General features: G+C 39.8%; 2 protein-coding genes across 3 annotated transcripts in view; one reads left to right on the top strand and one right to left on the bottom strand.

The window, feature by feature from the left end:
* fancm (FA complementation group M) overlaps positions 1 to 22,765 on the bottom strand; it is a 45,326-nt gene that overhangs the window by 18,602 nt on the left and 3,959 nt on the right. For both annotated transcript variants that reach the window (XM_088314771.1, XM_088314780.1), the window contains exons 5-12: positions 6,358 to 6,489; positions 4,121 to 4,253; positions 3,949 to 4,038; positions 2,245 to 2,349; positions 1,961 to 2,139; positions 1,174 to 1,380; positions 683 to 923; positions 434 to 588 (exon numbers count right to left, since the gene is read on the bottom strand). In XM_088314771.1, coding sequence (XP_088170897.1) covers positions 434 to 588; positions 683 to 923; positions 1,174 to 1,380; positions 1,961 to 2,139; positions 2,245 to 2,349; positions 3,949 to 4,038; positions 4,121 to 4,253; positions 6,358 to 6,489 — 1,242 coding nt within the window. The remainder of the gene's footprint in view (positions 1 to 433; positions 589 to 682; positions 924 to 1,173; positions 1,381 to 1,960; positions 2,140 to 2,244; positions 2,350 to 3,948; positions 4,039 to 4,120; positions 4,254 to 6,357; positions 6,490 to 22,765) is intronic.
* On the top strand, positions 12,811 to 21,120 carry soul3 (heme-binding protein soul3). The gene is made up of 5 exons (XM_088314838.1): positions 12,811 to 13,375; positions 17,978 to 18,072; positions 18,627 to 18,768; positions 18,848 to 19,031; positions 19,580 to 21,120. Exons 1-5 carry the CDS (start codon positions 13,147 to 13,149, stop codon positions 19,749 to 19,751), a joined length of 822 nt encoding a protein of 273 aa, XP_088170964.1. The 5' UTR covers positions 12,811 to 13,146; the 3' UTR covers positions 19,752 to 21,120.

The following is a 22,765-nucleotide window of genomic DNA, read 5'->3' as shown; positions in this document are numbered from 1 at the left end:
CAAATACAGATTAAGAGGGAGGCTATCCTATCGTCCACCGGCGTGAACCCCAACATACAATAAGTATTCCTAGACATGCTTTGAGTCTCTCACGGTGGGTAAGTGTTGAAGAGTCTAACTCATGTGCAGAGAATTGGCGCCAGAGCCCAACCTATGTGTGGGGATGAGCCCGAATGAAGTCAGAACTTCTTGATTACACACACGCTCAGGTTCTGTCCTTGCCAGAGAGGTGAATTTTCCAAGTCCCTAGAGATAGCTTGTAGAAGCAAATAAGAGCACCTAGTTTGTAGTTTGCAGATGGGACGAATGGAAGACTAATAAAAAGGAAGTTTGTTTGTTCCTACTTTGCTTTTCGACCGTCATGTAGGGAATACAGCAAATTTAAAAAAAAAAATGCATAAAATAAAATATTTGAAAAAAAAAAAAAACAGACCTCAGCTGGTCCATCATGAGGTAGGGACACGAAGCGTGATGATTGCCTCAAGGTTGGTTGAGCTTCATCTTCAGCCAGCTTCATGGTGGACACCCACGAAGCGTACTCTGAGCTGCTCAAGAAGGGTCCCGATGCAGCAGCCTCCTGACAAACTTCTACGCACAAAAAAAAAAAAAAGACACACTTAACCCAAAGCTACAAACTTCAACCTTTTTTCAGTAGAATCTCAAATCAGCAATGATCACTAACTGAAGTTTTGTGGGTGGATGAGTGAGGCGCGATCCTGGCCGTGTGAGCGGCGACCCCTTGAAGACCGCCTGCTGCTGTCCCGGTGGTCAAACTGACCAGAGGTGATGTGCATCTTATGCAGCGTGGGAGTTATGCAGTCGGGTAGCATGCGGGGACTGTTGGGGTACATGTGGAAGCCATTTTTGTTGCCCTCGATGGATTTCAACAGGCTCCGTTTGTTGCTCTGGCTTTGGTTGTACGTCTAAGAAGAAGCGCAAATTTGAGGTCAGGCGAAAGGTTGCACAACGCTGTGAACATTTATTTGGCTGCTTCCTGTTTTCTGATTGTTTTACATTTTTTCCTCACTTACATTTTTTACATCATCAAGTCAATCGCAAAAAGAATGCAGCTTAATCTGAAATCAAGAACGTGAGCACTCCTTTTTTACCGCAATTTATGTGCATATACATGTATGACCGGCTGATGTTCGGGACAAAAATTAAAATACACACCCTCTCCTCCCGTCCCTCGGCGAGGATAACCACAATGCGTCCTTGCCTCTTGCGCCCTGTGCGGCCCATGCGCTGCACGAGGCGGATGGGATTCTTTTGCGCGTCGAAGCACACGATGAGGTCAACCTCACCGATGTCCAGCCCTTCCTCCCCTACGCAGGTGGACACAAGCGTGTTGAAGCCACCCAGACGGAACCTGTTCACCACCTATTCATACAACACCAACAAAATTCTGTTTTTGACCAGACCAGACATTGCATACCATTGCTTGGTCAATTTATCAAGAGGATCAATAGATCAGAGATATGATTATTTTTCTCAGCAACAAACACTTGGTGAGGGCACAATATTGGACCATTTCCACAGCGCACGAAAACGCAAAAAAAGCAACTCTGACATGGCATTGCCCGAAAAGCAAAGATGAAAGATCACAGCATTTAAAAGGCAACCAGCCTCCAAGTGATTGCAATTGTCACAGATTTTAAACATCACATCAACAGATTTAATAAATTACTGAGCTATCTCGGTCTTGTCATCTTCACGATGCTCACTGCATATCTGCCGTTTTCTTTGACTATTGTGGCATTTATGAGCGCTATCTTTCAGTATTCACATTTTATATTTTTGTCCAATGAGAAGCATGTGTCTCCAAAATCATTACGTTTGAAATTTATTTCATGAGCACAAAGAAGTCATTGGGTTAAAATAACACGTTTTTTTTTTGTTTGTTTTAATCAGATGATGTGATGGGATGTGATCGCGATAAACGGAAAGAGAAAGTCTCCACCTCCAGTTGCTCCTTCTGAGTGAAACCTTTGACCGCTTTCCCCGCCGACGCTTGCCCCATGAACGTCATGACTCTGATCAGCGGGCCGTGGCGGTTCAGCATGGCGGCGATCTCCTGCACGCTGTCACGGAACGACGAAAAGATCATCACCCGCGTGCTCACTTCCTGCGCACCCGAACCTGGAGGTTCATTTTGTAGCATGAAACACCATTTTTGAAGAATTGTTATGTCACCATCTATTCAACCACATCTGTGAACGGTTCTTCATGCCACAAACAATTTACCATTATTGGCGGACACGCGCTCTACCAACAGCCGGAAGTGTTGCAGCACCACGTCCTCGAGTTTCTGCAGCTTGGGGTGGCCATAAATGAAAGGTTCATCTGAGCCTACGGGTGTGAATCACAGGATGCAATTAATAAAAAAAAAAAAAGCCATGACGATAATCTCATTTCCACGATTCAATAAAATCCGTTCATGAATCTTGCCTCTCTGATTTTGAAATCTTTTTCACATAGCCATTGAGCCATATTTTAACATTCCTATCGGTCGTGCAAGAGTAAAATAATCACATGTGGCAATTAAATTCCCATCTCGGGATGAATAAAGTATTATTGGATGAATAAAGCATTTATCTATCTATCTATCCGTCTAGGTCTCTTTCAATACAAACAAACACTCTCTTCAAACAGAGATGCAATAAAAGTTGCCACAAATGTATGTAGTAAAGATAAATACAATAAAACCCTAAGCGACATCAGGGGGCTAGCGCTGGGGCAGGGCGATTATAGAAAAAAAAATAATAATTGAGATTTGAGATTGATATTGAAATCATAATTGAGAAACATGATTATTCATTGATTTCAAAATGCTGAGTTTATTCAACTTTTAATTGAGGGTCAAAGGACAACCAAGAAATAGTGGAAATTAGCAAGAAAATTGCCACGCCACCCATGCATGGAGTACATGCCTCCATTAAGTCATCTTGACAATAATATTCTCTTTATTATTATTATTATCATGTGGCCCACAGGTCTAAACAGGGTATTCTGATTAGTATTGCAATTGTGGAATATGAATTAAGCAGCAAAATTCAACCCTTTTTTTTCCATTCAATAAGCTGCTGAAAGTGCAATAGCGACAGTGGTTGAGCTTTCATTTACACCTCACGTGAGCAGCGACCTACCAAAAGCTCACTACTAAATCTTAAAATTTAATTTGAGATAAAAAATAAATTGGCTTGTAATAAATGGCAAAAAAAAAAAAATCTAAAGCGATTCCTTGCAATTGAACGTTGTGAGTTGGGGCACTGCATGCTGACTCATCCTCATCCTAACTTGAGTCAATGTCATGCAAGTTAATCCTTGGATGCTTCCTAAAGACTTCAGAGGTTTAGCGCAATTTATTTTACAAGCCCAGATGAATAGATGGCTAGATAATAAGTTTCAGTGGTTTAAGTGATACAACTGTGATATGCGTCATGGTAGTGTAAATAGATTTAAAAAAAAATAAAATAAAAAAATAAAAATAGCAGGATCGGGCCTCTTCCAAATCCAGATAGAAACACAAACAGTATTGCATATTTGTCAATGCAAGTTCAGCAAAAAAAAAAAAAAAAAGCTTGTAAACCTTAACTACAGTTAAAGCAAAGATGACTGAATATGATGTAAATATGCAACATTAGAGATTTGTTATGCACTAAATAAGGTTAATTAATTGTCAGTGGCAGTCAGTGGAGGAATGCGGAAGCTACCCTCGTTTAATTCAGCGGAGAGAAAGAGTCGACCCACGACAAACAAAAGTTCCGTAACATTTAATATGGCATTATTTATTCAACTCTGCATGTACGTTGAACAAAGAAAAGAACAATAGGAAGAAAAAAAATTCTGATTTACGCAACAGAACTGAATTTGCCACTCTAACCTGCAATATAAATCTAACATTAATATATGCGACAAATATGCTTTGAAAAAAAGGCTCTTAAATACCAGGTAGCTTCCCAAATTTTGCCTCCATCTCATGATAAAGGTCCATAAAGATGGGGGTCCTCTGCAGCTCATTCCTGGCCCGGGACATTTCTAAAACAGAGGATGGCGATGTCAAATATCTGGCTAGGGAGTGGGGAAAAACAGATTGAGGGTTGAAATCTATACAACAAACCTCTGGAGCCATCCATGATCCCTTGGACATAAAAGAAGAGCGACCTGAGTCCCATCTGCATGAGTAGCTCGTAGCCATGATACAGGCTAATGCAAAGGGCAAAGTCTCCCTCCAGCATTCCCTGCTGCGGTCCCTGCAGGAACAAAATGTGAAAACACAAGACTACAGATCCACAAGTCAAACACTGTCAGTGTGTAAAATTTGTTCTACCACCAAAATTTGGGGAAAAATATCCCTTAAATGTCAAATCATGACGTCAATGTTTTGCATCTAGCCGTCAGCACACCTCTCCTGACCTCCTTTCAGCCAGCATCAAAGGATTAACTCTGCACGTGTTTCAGCGAGTGTTAAACCAGGGAGAGATAATTGCTAGTAGCTGATAGGAAGTGAATGACAAACGATTTTTTTTTGTAGCCTTTAATGGCATCGAAAGCCCAGTAAATTAATCAATGACGGTTTTTTTAGCACTGTAACGCAGCCTACAACCTCTTTTGCGCCACGTATCAATTTTATATAAAGATATATTTTGACGAACTGACAGAGAAAGAAATAAAAACTAATGATTGACAATACAACATCACAAGTGTTAGTTAAAAATTAAATTAAAAATTCAGACTTTTTCTGTTTCTATTTCATTCACTGTTTTTATTGTATTAGATTAGAATTAGATTACATAAGAATAGATTTATATGTGAAAATGTGAAAAATAAAAAATATGAAAGTGATCGTGCCACCAGTCTCATCTTTAAGTCAACTACAACCACACACTTGTAATATGCAACGACAAATGTAAGCTCGCGACAGTGTTATAACACGCAGTGTTGAGATGAGGTTGCGTGCTGTGATATTAATTCAATTCTGATTATCAAAACCTTCCGAGAAGGACACAAACAAAAACATTGACATAAAGCGTAGCAAAAAAAATGCAAGGGGTCGACCAGAAAAAGTAATCAAAGTGCATACTGGCATGTTATTCCACAATTTAAAATTTTAAATTTATGCAAGTTTTGTCGAGCTCTCGTGCACAAGAACAGGCAGGAACGCGCGCGTGCATGCAGAGAGCATTTCAGCGAAGAGGAGCCAGTTACAATTTGAGAGTAGGTGACACTAAAAAAAAAAAAAAAATCTGTGCAGATTAAGAAGTGGGATATATATAAACAAGGAAGGATTTGCTTACTCTCAAACCTTTCGTCATTTCCAGTGCCGGCGTTGTGTTATAGTCTCGTTGCACACTTGAGTACAATGACAATAAAGGGATTTCTAATAGCCCTAATGTGAGCGGTGTTCGCGCTCGTAAATTAAGCCGCTGCGACAGCGGACCAAAGCGGCACTCTGAACTTCATGTAAAATAGTAGTACATATTAATTACGGCATTGTCCCTTGCGTGAGTAGCAAGCGGACAACATAGCAGACATGGTGCAGTCTGCCACACTTCTTGGTCTCCAAAGTCTATTTTGTGCCATTAGAAGATCATCCGGTGCTGCATTTTTCACATCAAAAGTGGAATCGCCCCCCCCCCCAGTTGATTTATGCCATAGGCTGGGATCGATATGGCAACATTCTTTCAGGAATACTTCCATTCGATGAAGTTATGCGTGTCATTGTTCAGTCTAGACCAACTTTTACACATGACGTGACGGTTATCGAATTAAATGGACATGGTGGCTATTTAATTTTTAATTTAGTTTTTCAAGGTACCAAGTTGGCAAATTAATTTGAGACAAAAAATATTAACTTATCTCTGCTGCAAATGGTGTACATATGGGAAGTATCCCTTTAATAGACATGAGATTTTAGAGACAAAGATGGAACTTTACGAGGATAAACATAAAATGCATTCTAATCTTAACAGGTGAACTTTATTTGACGCTCTTTAAACTTTTGACTACACATATCCAACTGTTCAGTATTTCAGCACTTATTTGATAACCTGTTTTCTAAAAAGTAAACGAGCAGCAAAATTCCCACAAGTGATTCAGTGTTAACAGCAATAGACCAACAAAAACAAAAACCTCCGCGTTACTTCCTGGCAGGTTGCGACGCAAGCACTTCCAAATATGGACAAGCTTGCAATGCATCATTGTCAATCTTGCACCCAAAAAAATTAAATACATAAGTGCAGTGTGAAAAGGCCTTTCGGCTTGCAAAGTCAAAATGTGAAAAGTGCGATGATGGTTCAAGAACAATTTGAACTGAACCAGTCATTTTTTTGTTTCAGCCATGGAAAAAAGTCGGACCTTGATGTGGGTTGGGGGATTCTTTCGGAACTGGTCCCGGGCAAGGATGAGCTGGTATTTGGAGAGACTCTGAAGATCCTTGTGTCCCATCACTCGGTTGTGGACAAGACGTGACATGAACTTCTCCAGCACCTGGCGGAGACACGCACACATGCGCAGACATATGCGCACACGCACACCCCCACACACACACACACGGCATGTATATAGGTCATCATAATTGGCCAGTTCCTGCCAATACTTTTTCACTGACGAGCAGGCACAAAGCTGTGTGATTCCACACATGCTTGATCACGCTCACACACACGCACTTCTGTTATTTACCAAACCAATCTTGCGCCAACAGAAAGAGGAAGAGTTTTTATTCAAGTTCCAACAATAGACAGGAAATAGCATTTGGACAGGATGTGATTTTTTTCTTTCTCACTGCCCTCATTTTCAAATAAAAGCAAGCGAAAGATGTGAGCAATTTGTCACACAGACAATTTGAGCACATCTATTCACTCGTACGGTGTCAGACAGTCATTATAACATACTAAGAAAGACAATACAATGCAGTACAGCATGAACCTTTGATGAGTAATTTAATTGTATGTTACACACACTTTCAAAACATTTCAAGTAAGGCAGTGCTTCTCAATTATTTTTTTGTTACGCCCCCCCCAGAAAGAAGAAAACAATTCGCTCGCCCCCTCCCCCACACGACCACCCACTCTCCACCGCAACTATAAATAATAGCATTTTCAGTGCAAAACAAACCTACACCGTCGAGTTAATACTTGCTGTGCACACTGGGCAATGAGAGCGCCACTGCCAACTACTGGAGTGGATGTGCAATTACACTTTATTGTAGTATGGCGGGGAAAAAAGCATGTTTTCCAGGTTCACACACGCCCCCCCTCAACATCTCACCGCGCCCACGCCGCACTATTTGAGAAGCACTGAAGTAAGGTGCTATTATTAAAGTGTTAGTAGCCTAACCTGATTGCTTGTGAGTCACAATATCATCCAGTCTATCGTAAAAAAAAAGTTAAGAAAAAATGACAAAAATGGACGTGTTTTTCACAATTAATTGGTGTGCATCAATCACTTGAATGAGCAAACACCACACATCAAAACCTTCATTAGCCTCTCTGTTAAAAAAAAAAAAGACAGTGACATCACAGTTTCACGGCAATTCCAGTTATATGATTAAATAAATGATTTATTTTCATATAATTAAGTTTACATAAATTATTAAAAATTACTAGTTTTTAATTATATTGAATGTGCTCTGGAGGTACAATGGTGAATAGAACAACAAAATAGACAATCTTTTTTTTTTTCGGAAATAAAATGAAAATGTACAACTGTAGAAGTATTTACTTCACTCTCGAGCAAGTCTACTGTATTTACGTCTCCAATTGTAGACACGCCAACTCGATGGTTGAAATGTCCATTTTCAGACCAGATTAGAGTAATAAATGAACGATATTATGAATACACCAATTTGTCAAAGAAGGATATTGTTAATGTTTTATCTCATGTGTTCTGTGCAGTGCTTTGTAACAGCTGTTGCTGTTATGAAAGTGCAATATAAACAAAGTTGAGTTGAGTTGCATGGACAGACAATGCCAAAAACCTCAGTAAAAATGGCAAACGTGGTACCGCTGATGAAAGGTTTCAGCGGTTTTGAAACTGTGCCTTTTTAAAATTGTCATATCCCATTTTACAGCTGCACCTTTAAACTGGTAACTGGCCCAAGCCTAATAAAGAACACAGCCATCTTTTTTTAATAATAAAAAAAAAGATTACCCCTGACACATGCTTGAATAAATTTGAACTTGAACTCGACCTTTATATCAATTTGATTGGTTAATTCTGCACACAGAGACATCCCAGTAATGAGAGTTGAACACTTCTGCATCACATAATCTCAGGTGTTTTGTTTTTTTTAACTCCCCTTCTCTAAAGACACTGATTAATTGAGTTGTACAGGTTAAGGGTTACATTAATGGTTAAAAGGTTTTCAAATGGTTTAAACCTAGTATTTGAACAAGGGTGTGTGACTTTCTATATCAACTGTTGATGGTGAAACCTATAGCCTGGCCGTTTCCTAGAAGTGGCCGATAGTGATCGTGCTTTGCTTTGGGATAGGAAAACTGAGCCACTTGGCCCATTTGGGTTAAATCTCAGCATGCTTGTCAGGGCGGTGAAGCAAGGTGCTTTACACGGCAAAGGCTAAGGGTTGAATAACAACCATTAATTCCCGCAGACCTATCACTCAAACCAGCAGTGAATATGTCGCTTATCATAATATATTCTTACACAAAATGTGCAAAACCTCAGACTGGGACAGAGCTTTGTTAGGCGTGTGGTGGTGGTTTGTTATTACTTTTCATGTATTTTTCAAAACAACTCTTGATAAATTGATGGATGAAAGAAAAAAATAGAACTGTCAAAATAATTTATCGAGGAACAAAATCTCATTTTCTATGGAATTAGCTTGTCAGATATTTACTTTAATAAAGTACCATTAATCAAAATACGGTGTTAATTATTTTGTTTTGACAGCATGCCTTGCTGTGCAATTATCATCTTGCACACAACAGGAAAGACTGATGATCAATTTATAGAGTTTGATTGCTCCACCACAAAAAGAGAAAATGTGTTGTTGTTTTTTTTTACCCCTACAGATTTATTCATTTGTGGAATCTGATAAAAATCTGTGTATGAACCAAAGACTACAGACAAGGACGAGGAGTGGCGATAGGGGCAGCTAAGAAGTGTTTGTGTTCGTGTGTATCTGGGTGTGTGTGTGTGTGTGTGTATGTGCCTGCAGCTGATTGGTTGAAGGGCATGGAGTTAAGTGACGTGAAGAATGTGAGAAAAAAGCCTCTCTGAGGGTTGCTATTAATAACGGAACCTGCTCATGGCTGAACTCTGCGTGTCAACAATGGAAGGGGTGTGTGGGTGTGTGTGCGTGTGAACAAGTGTTCCTAAGGTCCACGAAAAAGATAAATAAATAGTGCAACCTCACTCGTGTGTAATAAAGTTGATACAGCTCATCATATATTGATGACGCTCATCTTAGCACAAGCATTTGGAATAATTAAACTCATCTTGGCGCGATCCTTTAGTTGTTGTCAAGGCTGCGTGTCAACAAATTGAACAACGAGGATGATTACAGTTTAGTGTGCACATGCATTTACTGTACATGGAAACTCCCCCACAGACTGGAGAGGATTATATAATGTTCTCCCTACGTGCGTGTGGAAGGGTGCACCATGGTGGCTGGCTGTCGCAGCACCGCAGATCAGACAGCTCAAAATCCAAGTTCAACTTTGTTCATTATGCTCCAACAAAGACCTTGTTTGTCCGCCCTCGGCCACATTAAAATATTACAATACGGCGAAACCTCCTAAGTGGAACAAAGTCGTTTCGTGACACCAGCTGACTTCCAAGTTGTCCTGATTTCAAAGCAAATTTTCAAGAGCAAACAAAGTAAAATGAGATGTGGCATCATAAAGCCTCGAACATTCATTAACTGTCTTGCAGGTGGAAAGGAAATTCATTAAAAGTAGTCAACGTTGTCACACACGCACACCGGTGTTGGAACACTCTCGATCGGTCTTGGTCTCTAGACCATATTTTGAAGGTCGTGTCTCGGACTCGACTGCCAAAAGTCTTAGCCTTGACTCAGTCTTGAACTGGCCGAACTCAGGAGTTTCCGTCTGACATTCTTCAACTTCATAAATATGCACGTGTAAAAAGCACTTCTAGAAACAACAGATACCTTCAACAGACCACTTGCAGATCTCCGGGTCGCGCGGTGCATTATGGAATGTAATAAGGAACATCAGCTACCAACTTTGAATGGGAGCCAATGGAGAAAGCTATGATTTGGATCGTTTTTAACCGCTGATTTATTTTTTTTTAATCTATTTTGTGCTGTGCCATTTGTTACTTCACTCCACATAATGATTGCCCTCTAGTTGGACACAATAGTTATGATTTTTTTTATGACATTTCGCTCAATGAGTGCAGCAAGGTGGGCAATGTGTGTAACACCGTGGAAACAAGGATGACACAGGTAGGACATTTGTGCTCATTTGTTTTTGCACCAGTGCATGAAATGTCTTAATAGCGCATCGACTGCAGTTTCACTGGAAATGTCGCGTTACTTGCGAATCGCTACTTTTGTGAGGCGTTTGCGACCAACGCTGAATGCCAGCAAAAAACAACAACAAATATGACAGCAAAAAACACATGGCGTGAGTGAAGTGATCTGAGGCGGCATAACACTCAGCGAATTGATCGTCAATGTGACATTTCGCAGTAATGTTTACCACCAACATAATGTGGAAACATTTAAATAGGGATCATGATAACCCCCCCCCCCCAAAAAAATAAAAAAATAAAAAATAAAAAAAAATATATATATATATATATATATATATATATATATATATAATATATGTCTAGCTGATCACATCAGATAAATTTGCTGTTTTTTTTTCACTCATCACTTTGTAATACATTCATGGGATTTACCGTATCTATTGCAAGCATTCTTTAAAGGGTTTCAGACACCATGTTTTGACTGTCAAATGCATTTAAAACAAAATTCTAATGAAAGAGATAATATGTCAACAATGTTGTGGCTTTTTAAATTTAATTATTATGGTCTCTGTCTAATCTTGATATTGACTTCCAAACGTTTTGGTGGTAGATTCTGTGGTTGCAGATTTTGTGGTTGTGACATGCTCACACTGTACCAATATTCTGTTTTCTTTTATATATATTGATCTATTTTTATATATCTTTTAAATTGTAAATTAGTTTAGAAACATAAGATTACTAAGCATATGCATAAATATTTATTTATATGTTAAATAATTATTTATATGTTATTTTTTCTATTTAGGGTCGCTGACTTTAGGGTGATTGTGGGGTACATACTAGCTTGATCTTGAAGGCAAATGTCTGAAATGCTTTGGTTTTAAAAAACACAAAGGCAGCGATGAAGTGAAATTTTTTTAGATTGTCACAGGAATGTCACGAGTTCCAGTGTATTTTTGGCACTTTGTTTAAGCAGCCTGGTCTGTGGTTGGAATTGATTTAAGTTGTTTATTGTTTTGATAAGTTCATGTTCAAACGGATTCATGCAAATGCATTGAGTTCAATTGTTAATGTAAATATTTTTTTTTTTAATTCTGCACCAAGTTAGAGCAAGAAGTTTCTACAATTTGCAGCATTGCCTCTTTTCAGAATGTCAGCCATATGAAAGTAAAATGGTACCGGGTGAAATCCTAAACTAAAATAAAAAAAATCAAAGTGAATGGTGAATGGAATCAGGCCCTTGTGAATCTAATCAATTTTGGAAATCTGGATCGATACCCAGCCCTATTAACGTAACACGCTTGTTTTGCAATGTGGGAGGAAGCTGGCGAAAAGTCACACACGCGCGGGGAGAACAGGCCACAGAGGAAGCCCACATTCAAACCGGTCACCTCAGATTTGTGAGGCAGATGGGCTTACCATTCGTCCCTAAAAAATAAATTACATAAAATTAGTTTTTGTTTTGCCTGCGTTTTCATCGCTTTAATCATTAGATTATTACTTTAACATTTATTCAAAAATGTTTATTTATCAAAGGTGGGTAGTACTTGAGTAACCTTACAGCGCTATTCATTCCCGGTAGGTAAACTGCAGATAAATCCCGAAAATTAGCGTTTGAGGAAAACAGGATGTTTAATGATACAAACAACAGTCAGACAGGGGGGCACACGGTAAAGATGGATTTTATGACAATCGTCGTTCCCTCTGCTGATCTCGACTTAAAATATGTGCTCTCTCTACACAGTCACTTATCGCTTCACGCACGCACACACACATGCATACACACATACACTCACTCACAGGCCATTCGGTTGTTTTGGATCGGAAACAAGGGGTCATTTTTGCCCACTTTATGAAGTCTTTAAAATGTCAGAACTTCCTTAATTCTTACCATATTGACAAAATTTAAACACTATTTCGTTCATTTATTCAAGCTCTTTTTTGTGATGTTTCTGATTTAAAAACATGTATATTTTTCTGTCAAGTACAAAAAATATACATATCAGTAATCTTAAAAAAAACGGTGTTATCCTCAATTTATCTGTAAAAAGGATTTTGTGGCTCCCTGTGTTTTTTTTTTTTTTTATACTGTGGAGGACCGTTCAAAAGCCTCTGACTGTTTAATTCCTGAGCTCTAAATTACCTTACTCCTAATTTAGTTGTGGCTACTCTTAATCAACGCTGTTGCTGGGATAGACCATCGTGAAGAGAAGCGTCTTGGAATGGATGGATGGATGTACAAAGCGATATTTTTGTTGGCACTATTTATCGTCTCGGCAGCAGCGCTAAAATGAGGGAGTGATAAGGCTCTATGAGTCACGTGGTGTGCCTCTTCTCCTATAAACGTCGCATTCCCCGCTTCCCGAGTTGGAAGCCCCAAAGACGAAGAGGGCGGTCACTGTTGGCTTATTTCTTCACGAACAGAATGTACAAGTTAACGAGGGACTTGTACTCCGTTGTGACGACGTGGTGATTGTTTTTAGAATGGCTAAGTGCCTCGTGGACACTTGCGTAGAGTCCCGATTGTTGACCCACGAGCGGCCGTGAACCTGATTAGGACACGCGCTGCAGCGACGTCACGAAAGGAAGAAAAAATTGGATATTAGCGTAATATTATTCGATCGTATTTGTATTTATTTTTTTTAAGATACGACATCACGTCTTTTTTTTCCCAATCGCCGTGACAAAATGGACCGAGGCGGCTGTCAAATGAATGGCGGCGGTGGTGGAGGTGGCAGCGGCCCCGTCGGCGGCGGCGGCGGCGGCATGATCACCCTGGAGGACTTGGAGTCTTTCTCCGAGGACCAGTTGTCCGACTCCGGCAACGGGAGCCTGGAGGACGACGACGAAGCCCCCGACCGACTGCTGCATTACTGGCAGGACGTAGCCAGGGGACACCAAGTGGAAGTTGCAAAGGGTAACAAATATAAACAAACGAAAAAAAAACCAACATGACTAACTTACTATATATTGCTAAGTTTGAATGCAAAAAGGGACGATGTGACCCAGTTAGCTTAGCTGTAAGCGTCATGCCTTCACAAGGCAGACAGGTCGAAACAAGTGACGACGTGTTTTTTTTTTTTTTGGTCAGTAAAGTTCAACTGGTTCGACTCAACTTTGTTGTTCGTGTAAACTAACCACCGTGCTACGAGATTATCGCAATACATTGTGACGCGGGTTTAAAAGGCGACATTTATTAAAAAAACAAAAAGGCACATTAATGTGTTATTACAGAGTGAAAGAAGCTACTGCTCACTAAGAGTTTGAGATCATGGGACTCTTAAGTAGCCTGGAGTGATACTCGGAAGCAAGACTTCATTGTTTAACTTTTTGGACTTGTAAAACGAGTCTTTGAACATTTTGTAGGGTTACCATGGTTAAAGAAATATATTTTATTGTCGATTAAAAGCACTACATGACCTTTTTGGGAGGAAGCAGCCTGCCAAAGGTGAATTTGCTTGCAAAGCTGGGCTCTCTTGATCAAAACAACAACAAAACACTAGCACAACAGAAGGACATTTGATACCAACTAGTTATTCACGTTAATTATATTTGTATTACTGGGGAAAAGTACACAGTGTCATACAGTGTTATAGCCTAAGAGCGTTTTAACACAAACCAACAATCTGGCATTTTCCCTCCCTAACTCAAAGTCGGCAAAGGCCCAATTATCGGACGTCACAGAGGTTATTTGCCCAATTATCTTAGTGTATTAGTATTTTTTTCCCCCCATTCTCTCCCCTAAGTGGTCGGGGAGAACGACATAACTGTTCAATATTTGTGATCACTAGTCTTCGTGCAGCAAAGCTGAACTACATGTAATCCTCTGTTACGACTGATAAAACACTAAATGTTTAGAATAAAATTGTTTGCGTAGTGAACTGTGACCAAGATTGACACATTTTGTTTACTTGGGAACATGTCACCTGTTTGGAAAAGACATTCTCCTCGTACCATTTCATGTAAGAACTAACAAATGAGAGCCACGGTTCATTACATTTAAAAAAAAACAAACATGAGAATCATTTTTACAGAAACAATTTTACAAAATAGCAAGTGAAACATCTAGATATGTTTAAAATTACCACTGCAAGAAATTAATTAGGACAAATAATTTACAGTAGACCCTACATACTCATGGTTCGCATTTTGAATGTTTATTAGGGTTTGGGGGAGTTTAAAATATTCATACTATATTTGCTCAAAAGTATTACACTTTTGAAGCATCTCAGTTTTACATACTGATATTACTAATTAAGATTTTTGTCAGTTAGCACTTTGACTGTTACTCAGTGAGAAACCCAACAACATTGGCGCATGTCCCTCCTCTTGCCCTCCAAGCACAGCACTAATTGAGGATTTAGCACAAAATGGCTTGCTGGAGCTCTCTGCCTCAGGGAGAGATTATCTACCCAGAGTGTGTGCTGGCCGCTTCGTGGCTGCTGCCGCCAAGTCCTGCACGTAAATACAGTGCAAAGGACATGGGCAAAGCGTCCTTTACCGAGATTTACAGGTTCGGCAGATGGGAGATGTCTGCCATGCAGGCCTCGTGATGATCTCCACCAAACATGCGTTGGACATTTCAAATGTAAATCAGCTCCTATCATACTTTCGGGAACGTATCGAAGCTTAACGGGTTCTTGGGGGTGAACGACGAGACGACCATCGTCGAAGTTGTTAATGAAGGTTGTCAATCTCTGCACTAGTTTGCCTTAGAATACAAATGCTGACAACCATGCATTTAAAAAAAAGCTTTACAGCACCAGATTTCATAAAAACACCACAAACAACAATTCTTAGACACGTAACACCAAAGTCTACCACGGCTGTATAACGTTTGTGTATATTTAATGTTAAGTTATTGAAGTTCTATCGCCACACGATAATGAATGCCGTGATTAAATGTTATTCATTTACTCAAAATATCAACACACATTATCTAAGACTTTCCTTTACAGCACTTGGTCTTTAAAACAGTGTGAACGTGGAGGTGTGGTCTAAAGCCGACCTACTTGTTTTAACGGCAGCAAATGGAGATGTTCCTTTAAAAGACATTGGTTGCGTGGCTACATACTTTTAAAAGGACACAGAATAGAACACGGACAGAGATTTGAGGGTGACAAGGACGATAAGAATTGAACATCCAACTCTGTCATTTGCAACTTTTTGGTTGGCGCGAAAGTTTCCCTTTTTATTTTGAACAGATGTAATTACTCGAGTAAGTAATAAGATACTATTGTAGTAGTGTAAGACTTTTTTTTTTTTTTTTTTTTTAAGAAAGCACTTAAGTGATAAAAGTTGAGTTGACTATTTGCTGATGAATTCAGTGCTAATCTATCAATACAGTGCTATAATAAAGCAAAGAAAATAATCGGAAGGAACGCTTCGTAATCTGTATTCCCCAACAATGAACAACTAGGTATGAGCCGACAGGCCGGGTGAAGGCTCGTCGGATGTTGTGCGATTGTATTTCCGGCCAGATAAAATATTGTTGTGCTTGTTACCTGGAACTGCCAGGGTTTGTTGGTACAACTTGGCCAAACGGGGAAACCGGTCCTCGTTCTTGGAGCGTCACCGTGCCATGTTCTGCATGGTGGGAGTTTGTAGATAATTGCAAACCTCTTAAAATATGGTGGAATAATTCCCCGCTCCCCTTTTAATTTGATAGTGGAAATTGTTTACAATCCTGCTAAATCCTGCCCCCCTTTACCAGTTCCCATTCTCTTACCAACGCTGTGCATTCAGAAATGCGGGACAATTTAAATTAAAGTGACAGACTCATTTTATTCAGAGTGCTCATCTGTCGTATCAAGCGTCTCTGTGTTCTCCTAAAGCCAAAAACCGGATTAGTGATTAGTCGACATCACGCTCTGAACGTCATTGAGGAGTAAAGTCGAGTAGCCTGTACAACCCCAAAAGCTACACAATATTAATCAAGAGGTCACGTCTTCAAAGACCACTCCACCCAGATGCCCTTGAATTAAGTTTCATCTGCCGTTGTTCAATTCAGACACAGCTGATACAATTGCTCAGAAAACGTTTATATTCAATTATTCCAGACAATGCGATTCAAGCTAGCTGAGCACCCGCTTAGCTTTAAATTTGGATGTGACGTGAGCGTCGCTTTAAGCCAAGGAAGCTGTTGTGTCTGGTGACTGCATCTAGACTAAGGTGCTGCCATAGCAACAGATTACATGGCTTTTGTCCTCAATGAGAATGGATGACCGAGTTAGACAGACATCGATTTCTTCCGATATACGCGTGAAAAAACTTTGGTACTCTCACTTCAATTGATTGGTGGCTTTAACAGCACAGATCCATGTGACCTAGTTATCCTCTCATCGTATTGATTTAATGTGATTGAAATGGTGTGAACGCCTTGCTTTTCAGTACATCAGCCTATTTTTTAATTCCAGGTGATGGAGTTCCATTGTCATTGAGTTTAATTAATTATAGGTCAGTCAGCAAAGCAGACTAATTTTTAATAGTTGATTAAAAATTTGGCAGTGTTTCCAATGCACGGACTTGTGCGTCAATAGTGGTCTGTAGCTGGCAACAAGCAGCTTTAATCAGTGTTCTCCGTGTCACCTCTAATAAACATCACTCCATGTGATGCCTTGGCACAGCACTGTGCCCATCTGGCAGTCTTCTTACACCAATACAAACACACAGACACACACTTCATGTGAACTTTGGGTGGTTCTCTCATTTAAGGACAGCAGCCCCAGGCTTGGCTCGTCGGGGCTTCAACTATTACTACACTAAGCCACTGCCAGTGTCAGGAAACATAAAATCAAGATGTTATTGTCCCAATGGAGCACAGCACTGCCGCACCAAAATATATGTGGATAACTCTACTTAGCCCACCTTCACCCTTGGAAAATATCACAAGGATGAGCCTGCGAACATGCAGTTTCTCTTATGCCAGATTTGCTTTCTTTGATAAGTCCTCAGGATATGACAACAAAGAATCCCGAGAGACTTTTCAGAGGCTAAATTGTTCATAGGTCTTTATATACTAAAATATGAAATTTCAATCTAAGGGCTAGCTTGGGTTAGTCCACCTTCACGTATACGACCAGCAAAAAAAAAAAAAAAAAATTCCAAGTTCAACTTGACCTATTATATAAGTGCCAATATTCAGCCCAAAGACACACAATACAACCAAGATTCTACGCACAATACATATCAAAAATGTACCAAACTGTGAAAATCGAGGGACGAACTATACGTGGCTTTCTGTCCCATGCCTAATAATTACGACAACTGAGTCACCTACATTTCTAAATGAACATAAAATGTAAACCAATGAGAAAGACGACGTTTTGTTCAGGAGGGTTAGCGTATTTTTTGTGGAACCGTGGGTCATTTTGATCAGGTTTGTTTGCGTAAGTAAAACGTACTACATACATCAAGACACAATTGAAAAATAATTCTAAACATGCAATAATCTCAATTCAACTTAAGTGAGCATGCAATAATTAGTTTATTTGAATTTGTTTTCGTTTTTCTATTGCAGAAATGTCCGAACCCATTCAACAGTTAACCTCCAATAACAACGGACGTGGTAACAGAGAACACATCCCTTTCACGCTCCTGTCACGGAAAGAAAAGGTATGGATCCGACATTGTTTTACCAATTTTTTTCAACACGTTTCTTGTTCTTTGTTGCCGTAATAATCATTTGGTGGAGTGCACTCCCAACTACTTCATCTCCAAAGGGATCATGTTCCCAGAGCATTAAGCCACTTAAACCCCCTCGGGGTCATATAAATAAAGTTGGCTAATTGGTTTAACTTGAGTTAATTAGTTCATTGAAACTTGGCTGAAGATTTTTACGTAAACAAAGGACAATCACACACTATCCGTCAGCCTATTCATAGGGCAGGTATCAGGGATTTTTAGATCCAACATGGAATGAGGTCTCCCAGTGACTATATTGGACACATTCACGCATATTCACGGTTCACCCTTCACACATTCACCGAGTGCAGATTTACCTAATTTGCAGATTAAAAAAAAAACTGTTTTGAGAGCAAACCATCGTTTTTCATTTTTTATTGGAGAATACACATTTTTATTTGTAATTTTTTTCACTGGGTTCAATCATCCGTGGATTTTCACTACTCTACCTGATAATAGCTCTTCTGTTGTCATCCCTTTTTTAGTGTGGGGAGGTGCTATATGAGAAGCGCCATTATGAAAAGGGGCACTGGGCCTGCATAACAATGCGCGAAGAGACGTACGAACAGAGCATCTGCTACGGCTTCATGAGGATCATGAGATACATCTGTCAGCAGAACTCCTTAGGTGAGTTTAAATCCAGGTTGCCAAAAAAAAAACAGTTTTATTTCACTCGTTATATTTCACTAATTTCCCTCGTGTGCAGGTGACTATCTGGGCATGTCACTGCCCATCGTGACGGTGGTGCGCACGGATGAAAACCATTCGGCCATCGCCCAGGAAGTGACTGTGGCGTATTACCTGCCCACCAACCACCAGGCGCAGCCCCCTCAACCTCATGACAGCGACATCATCATCGAGATCTGGCCCGCAGCTATTGTGTACACAAGGTGAGCAAAGAAAGGAGTGCGATGGTGCACGTAGCCACCAAAAGAAACTTCCTATCATGGTATCTGTTGATGATCCTTATATTTGATTTTCCAACACGCAGGATTTTATCCATTATTTGAACCGCTTTTCCTCACGAGGGTCGCGGGCATGCTGGAGCCGATCCCAGCTGTCTTTGGGGCAGTAATAATTACATATAGTAAATATAGTATTGTTGTTTGTTATGAAGTCATTTCGACAGAGTGGTAAATGCGTTTGCAGTCTGTGGAAAAATGATCGCTAATAAGCTTCAAAGTACAGTATTGCTTGGACATTTTTTGTAATCAGAGTTTTTTAATTTATCGTTGCAGCTCTAATAGAAAGTACATTTATAATTCACACAAATCAGATTTTTTTTAATGTCAGCACGTACAAAATAATATAAAGTGCATTATCTCAGAAACTACTCATGACCATATTATATGACGGCAGGATTTGCAATTGATTAGGTTATAAGTAAAGGTGCATTATTTCAACAACAATCTTCAGCTAATTCCTTCTCCAACTGCAGGCCCTTCACTGGCCCCACAAACGAGTTTACCATCGTGGATCAGATCAACGCCATGGCCGAGGTGCTCGACTCCCCCGGCGTGTGCGTCAATGACTCGTTCATCGTGGCCGGCTACACCAACCCGGCGCACAGCCAGCGCCAGAACGAGATCTGGTTCCTGGAGCGCCGTTGACGGGGCATAGCAGAATGAGGTTCCCCCCGGCAGCATTCCACCCGTGAATCCGCCCTCACCCCCCACTTTGAGCCTCACAAAGACTCATCCCAGTCACATCCCATACCGCCTCAGCCCAGTACACAGCTCTCAGGTGCAACAACGTCCTTTTTCTTAGTCGCTGCCTCAAAAGAACAGCGCACTCCACATTCACCCATGCCACATTAAATTCCTTGGGAGTGCTGTCATAAAGCCGCTAAATTATCCTTAGTAGCGGACGTGCCGCCTAATTGTGCTCCCTTTTTTTTTGTCCGTAGCACTGCTTTGTCTGTCGCATTTTAGCTTGCTGACTCGTGATGTGAAATCTCTAAGTGTTGATGCACTCGTTTTATTGTTCAAATCTCGGCATCCCTGCAGGTTAAATGGTTTTACGAGATTATTAAATCAACAGGTGACCATACGACAGCAAACCCATTTCTTTCTCTATAGCCTGGACCATTGAAGTGTTTGCATGGCGAGTCGATAGCGTGGAGAAGCGGGATGGAGTTTATGTAGGAGCAACACGATGGATGCCCTGAATGAAACTAGACGCAAATTGAGAAACGCATCAGTGTGTGAATGGAAGAGATTGTGTGTGTGCAAACCAAACTCTATTGCTGAATGACAATCAAAAGCACTTAAATAGATCCAATGCAAGTAAGTCAAAGCATTCCTCATTTTCCTCCATCTGGGAATTGTCTTTTATTTTTCTTTCGCAAAACGCTGGATGCGCTACTTTGTGTCAGTGTGTACGTACTCACGACTGTACCGTGACTCCCACCATCGCTGCTGATGAGTAGAGACATTGCAGCCAGACAGTTTCTTAGACAGAGACCATAAGGAAAGCGAAATGGTATAATTCTGTTTATTTGTAAAGTTCTATCATAAATAAATTGGTTATTGAGGGTGGTGCCCTTGCAAAGTGGTGCTGTATGGTAAAGACAAAGTAATGTGTATATTTTCGTTATATTTTCAGATTAAACTAACCAATCCAGCAGCTGTACTTAAAGATTTTTTTAAAAGATTATATACTATTCTATGAATGACAGGACATTGAAATATTATAGAAAATTGCATTTGATTTGCCCAAGTGTCAATTAATAAAAATCCTAAGATGTTATTTTTCACACCATGACTGTGAGTGGAGGTGTTTCAAAGCCATGATGCACAATGCGAGTGTTTCTCCCCTTTGTGAGCCTGGTTATATGGGAACATTAACCCTCCGTTTTGTTTGCTTATTTTAGTTGAAAAGCTCATGAGTGCTGTACTGTGAATATAAAAGTGCAACTGCAGATCGCTATTGTGGTTTTAAATAAACATGGGCTTGTCTCCTGTCTTTAAAAAATGACAAGAGTCTGTTTTATTGACCTTTTTTTTTATCTCCTGTTATGTCATTTGTTTCTTCATGTATTTTATTTCTACAGCACATTACCCATTGAGCTGAATGAATGGCGCTTTTAACTTGATATTGGTGCTTTACCTTTTGCAAAAAAAAAAAATCCAGTACTGTAAACGTGATGTAAACCACTGGTGGTAGCTCACGACAAACTTACCCCAAAACATTAATATACATCATTTCAAAGAGGTCAATAAACATAACATAACCATTAAAAATAATTACTTCACATATTATTAACATACAACAGTCAAAATTAGGCTGGGTTTACACTGCAGAGCATCACGTGATGATGATCTTTTTATGTACTCGTGGACACTACAAAAATCAGTGTGACTTCTAATGTGAAAACAATGCGTTTGTGATGCAACAAGCATGTACGCCAAGCATGACGTCGAGTCATGTGTACGAGAAAAAAAAAAAAAAAAAAATCGGGTGGCCCAGTGTTTATAGAAGTAAATATGTTCTCATGTAGGGCTTATTTTATCATTTCATATCACAGTAGCGAGGCGGAAAGAGGTAGAAATATTTTGGTAATATGAGGTAACGCTCCATAATCTCATTTCATGGAAACGTCTACGAAAGATGACATCATATCACTGCTGCATGTAATAAATAAACTGTGACGGAATTCCTACTATCGCCGCAAATGTCCATTTTGAGCTTTTTTTTTAATAATGTATAAGCCAGATGTGTTTGAAAGTGTACTGTTCACACTGATTAAAATAAATAATCAGATACGTGTCGCACGTGGGAAAATAAAATTGGGACTGAGGTGCAGTGTGAACATAGCCAGTATACATCCTTGACACCAATTACTACTTTTATTATCTGATTATGCGCGACTTATGGGCATCTATGGCATTTTAGGACGCTTGGACTTTGGAAGAATCAAAAATATGACTGAAAACTGCCAATAGATAAAATTTTCAGCAAATAACGGAGAAGAGGTTTCATTCAAAACAACCATGATCAAATTCATATTCATCATATTTGCCAAGTCCTATATGTGGACTAAAAACTAGCTGACCGCAATATTTATGAAAAAGATTACACTACTGCAACATACAATCCGAAATGAAGCCTCTTCATCAGTCCCAAATCAAATACAATCAGAATTTTGTAGGAGTACAGTTCCCAGTTTACAGTACAAGTCCTGTTTACTCACACTGGAATGTCCCTTAAGGAAAGCCCTCCCTTTTAATGGAATCAACTGTTGCAAACAAAAGTTAGACGCACCTTCACCATAAATCGCACAACAGCTTCTCACTCAAAACTGATACCTAATAACCATATGAAGACAACAGTCGAGAGAATCTATCAACATGGATAATTAACTGCAAGAATCCTGCTACACCTGCAGCCGAAATGAGGCCATACGTTCCCATGACGTCACATTTAAACCGGGTCTTTCATTACACTACAATACAAAGTATGTTGTCAAAGTCACACGCAATCAATCAAAATGACATGTACAGTAAGAGGTGTGCGCAAGTCAATTCACTGGCCTGATGAAAGAAAAACAGCAGCACTACATTGGTCAACAATTCACGAACACAGGGCACATGAAAACAAACTGCCAGTCATTCTCACACACACA

The sequence above is a fragment of the Idiotropiscis lumnitzeri genome, chromosome 1, assembly GCF_059441095.1.
Source record: "Idiotropiscis lumnitzeri isolate Australia: NSW breed Sydney's pygmy pipehorse chromosome 1, RoL_Ilum_1.0, whole genome shotgun sequence".
NCBI lineage: Eukaryota > Metazoa > Chordata > Actinopteri > Syngnathiformes > Syngnathidae > Idiotropiscis > Idiotropiscis lumnitzeri.
The sequence above is the reverse complement of the archived record's forward strand: the minus strand, read 5'-3'. Positions and strand labels throughout refer to the sequence as shown.

What these genes read in the sequence shown, in the direction of transcription:
- soul3 (XM_088314838.1), top strand. Translation starts at nt 13,147, where the DNA reads ATGGACCGAGGCGGCTGTCAAATGAATGGCGGCGGTGGTGGAGGTGGC. An exon ending in TCCTGTCACGGAAAGAAAAG is followed by an intron (nt 18,073 to 18,626) that starts GTATGGATCCGA and finishes TCCCTTTTTTAG; the next exon opens with TGTGGGGAGGTGCTATATGA. An exon ending in CTGTCAGCAGAACTCCTTAG is followed by an intron (nt 18,769 to 18,847) that starts GTGAGTTTAAAT and finishes CCTCGTGTGCAG; the next exon opens with GTGACTATCTGGGCATGTCA.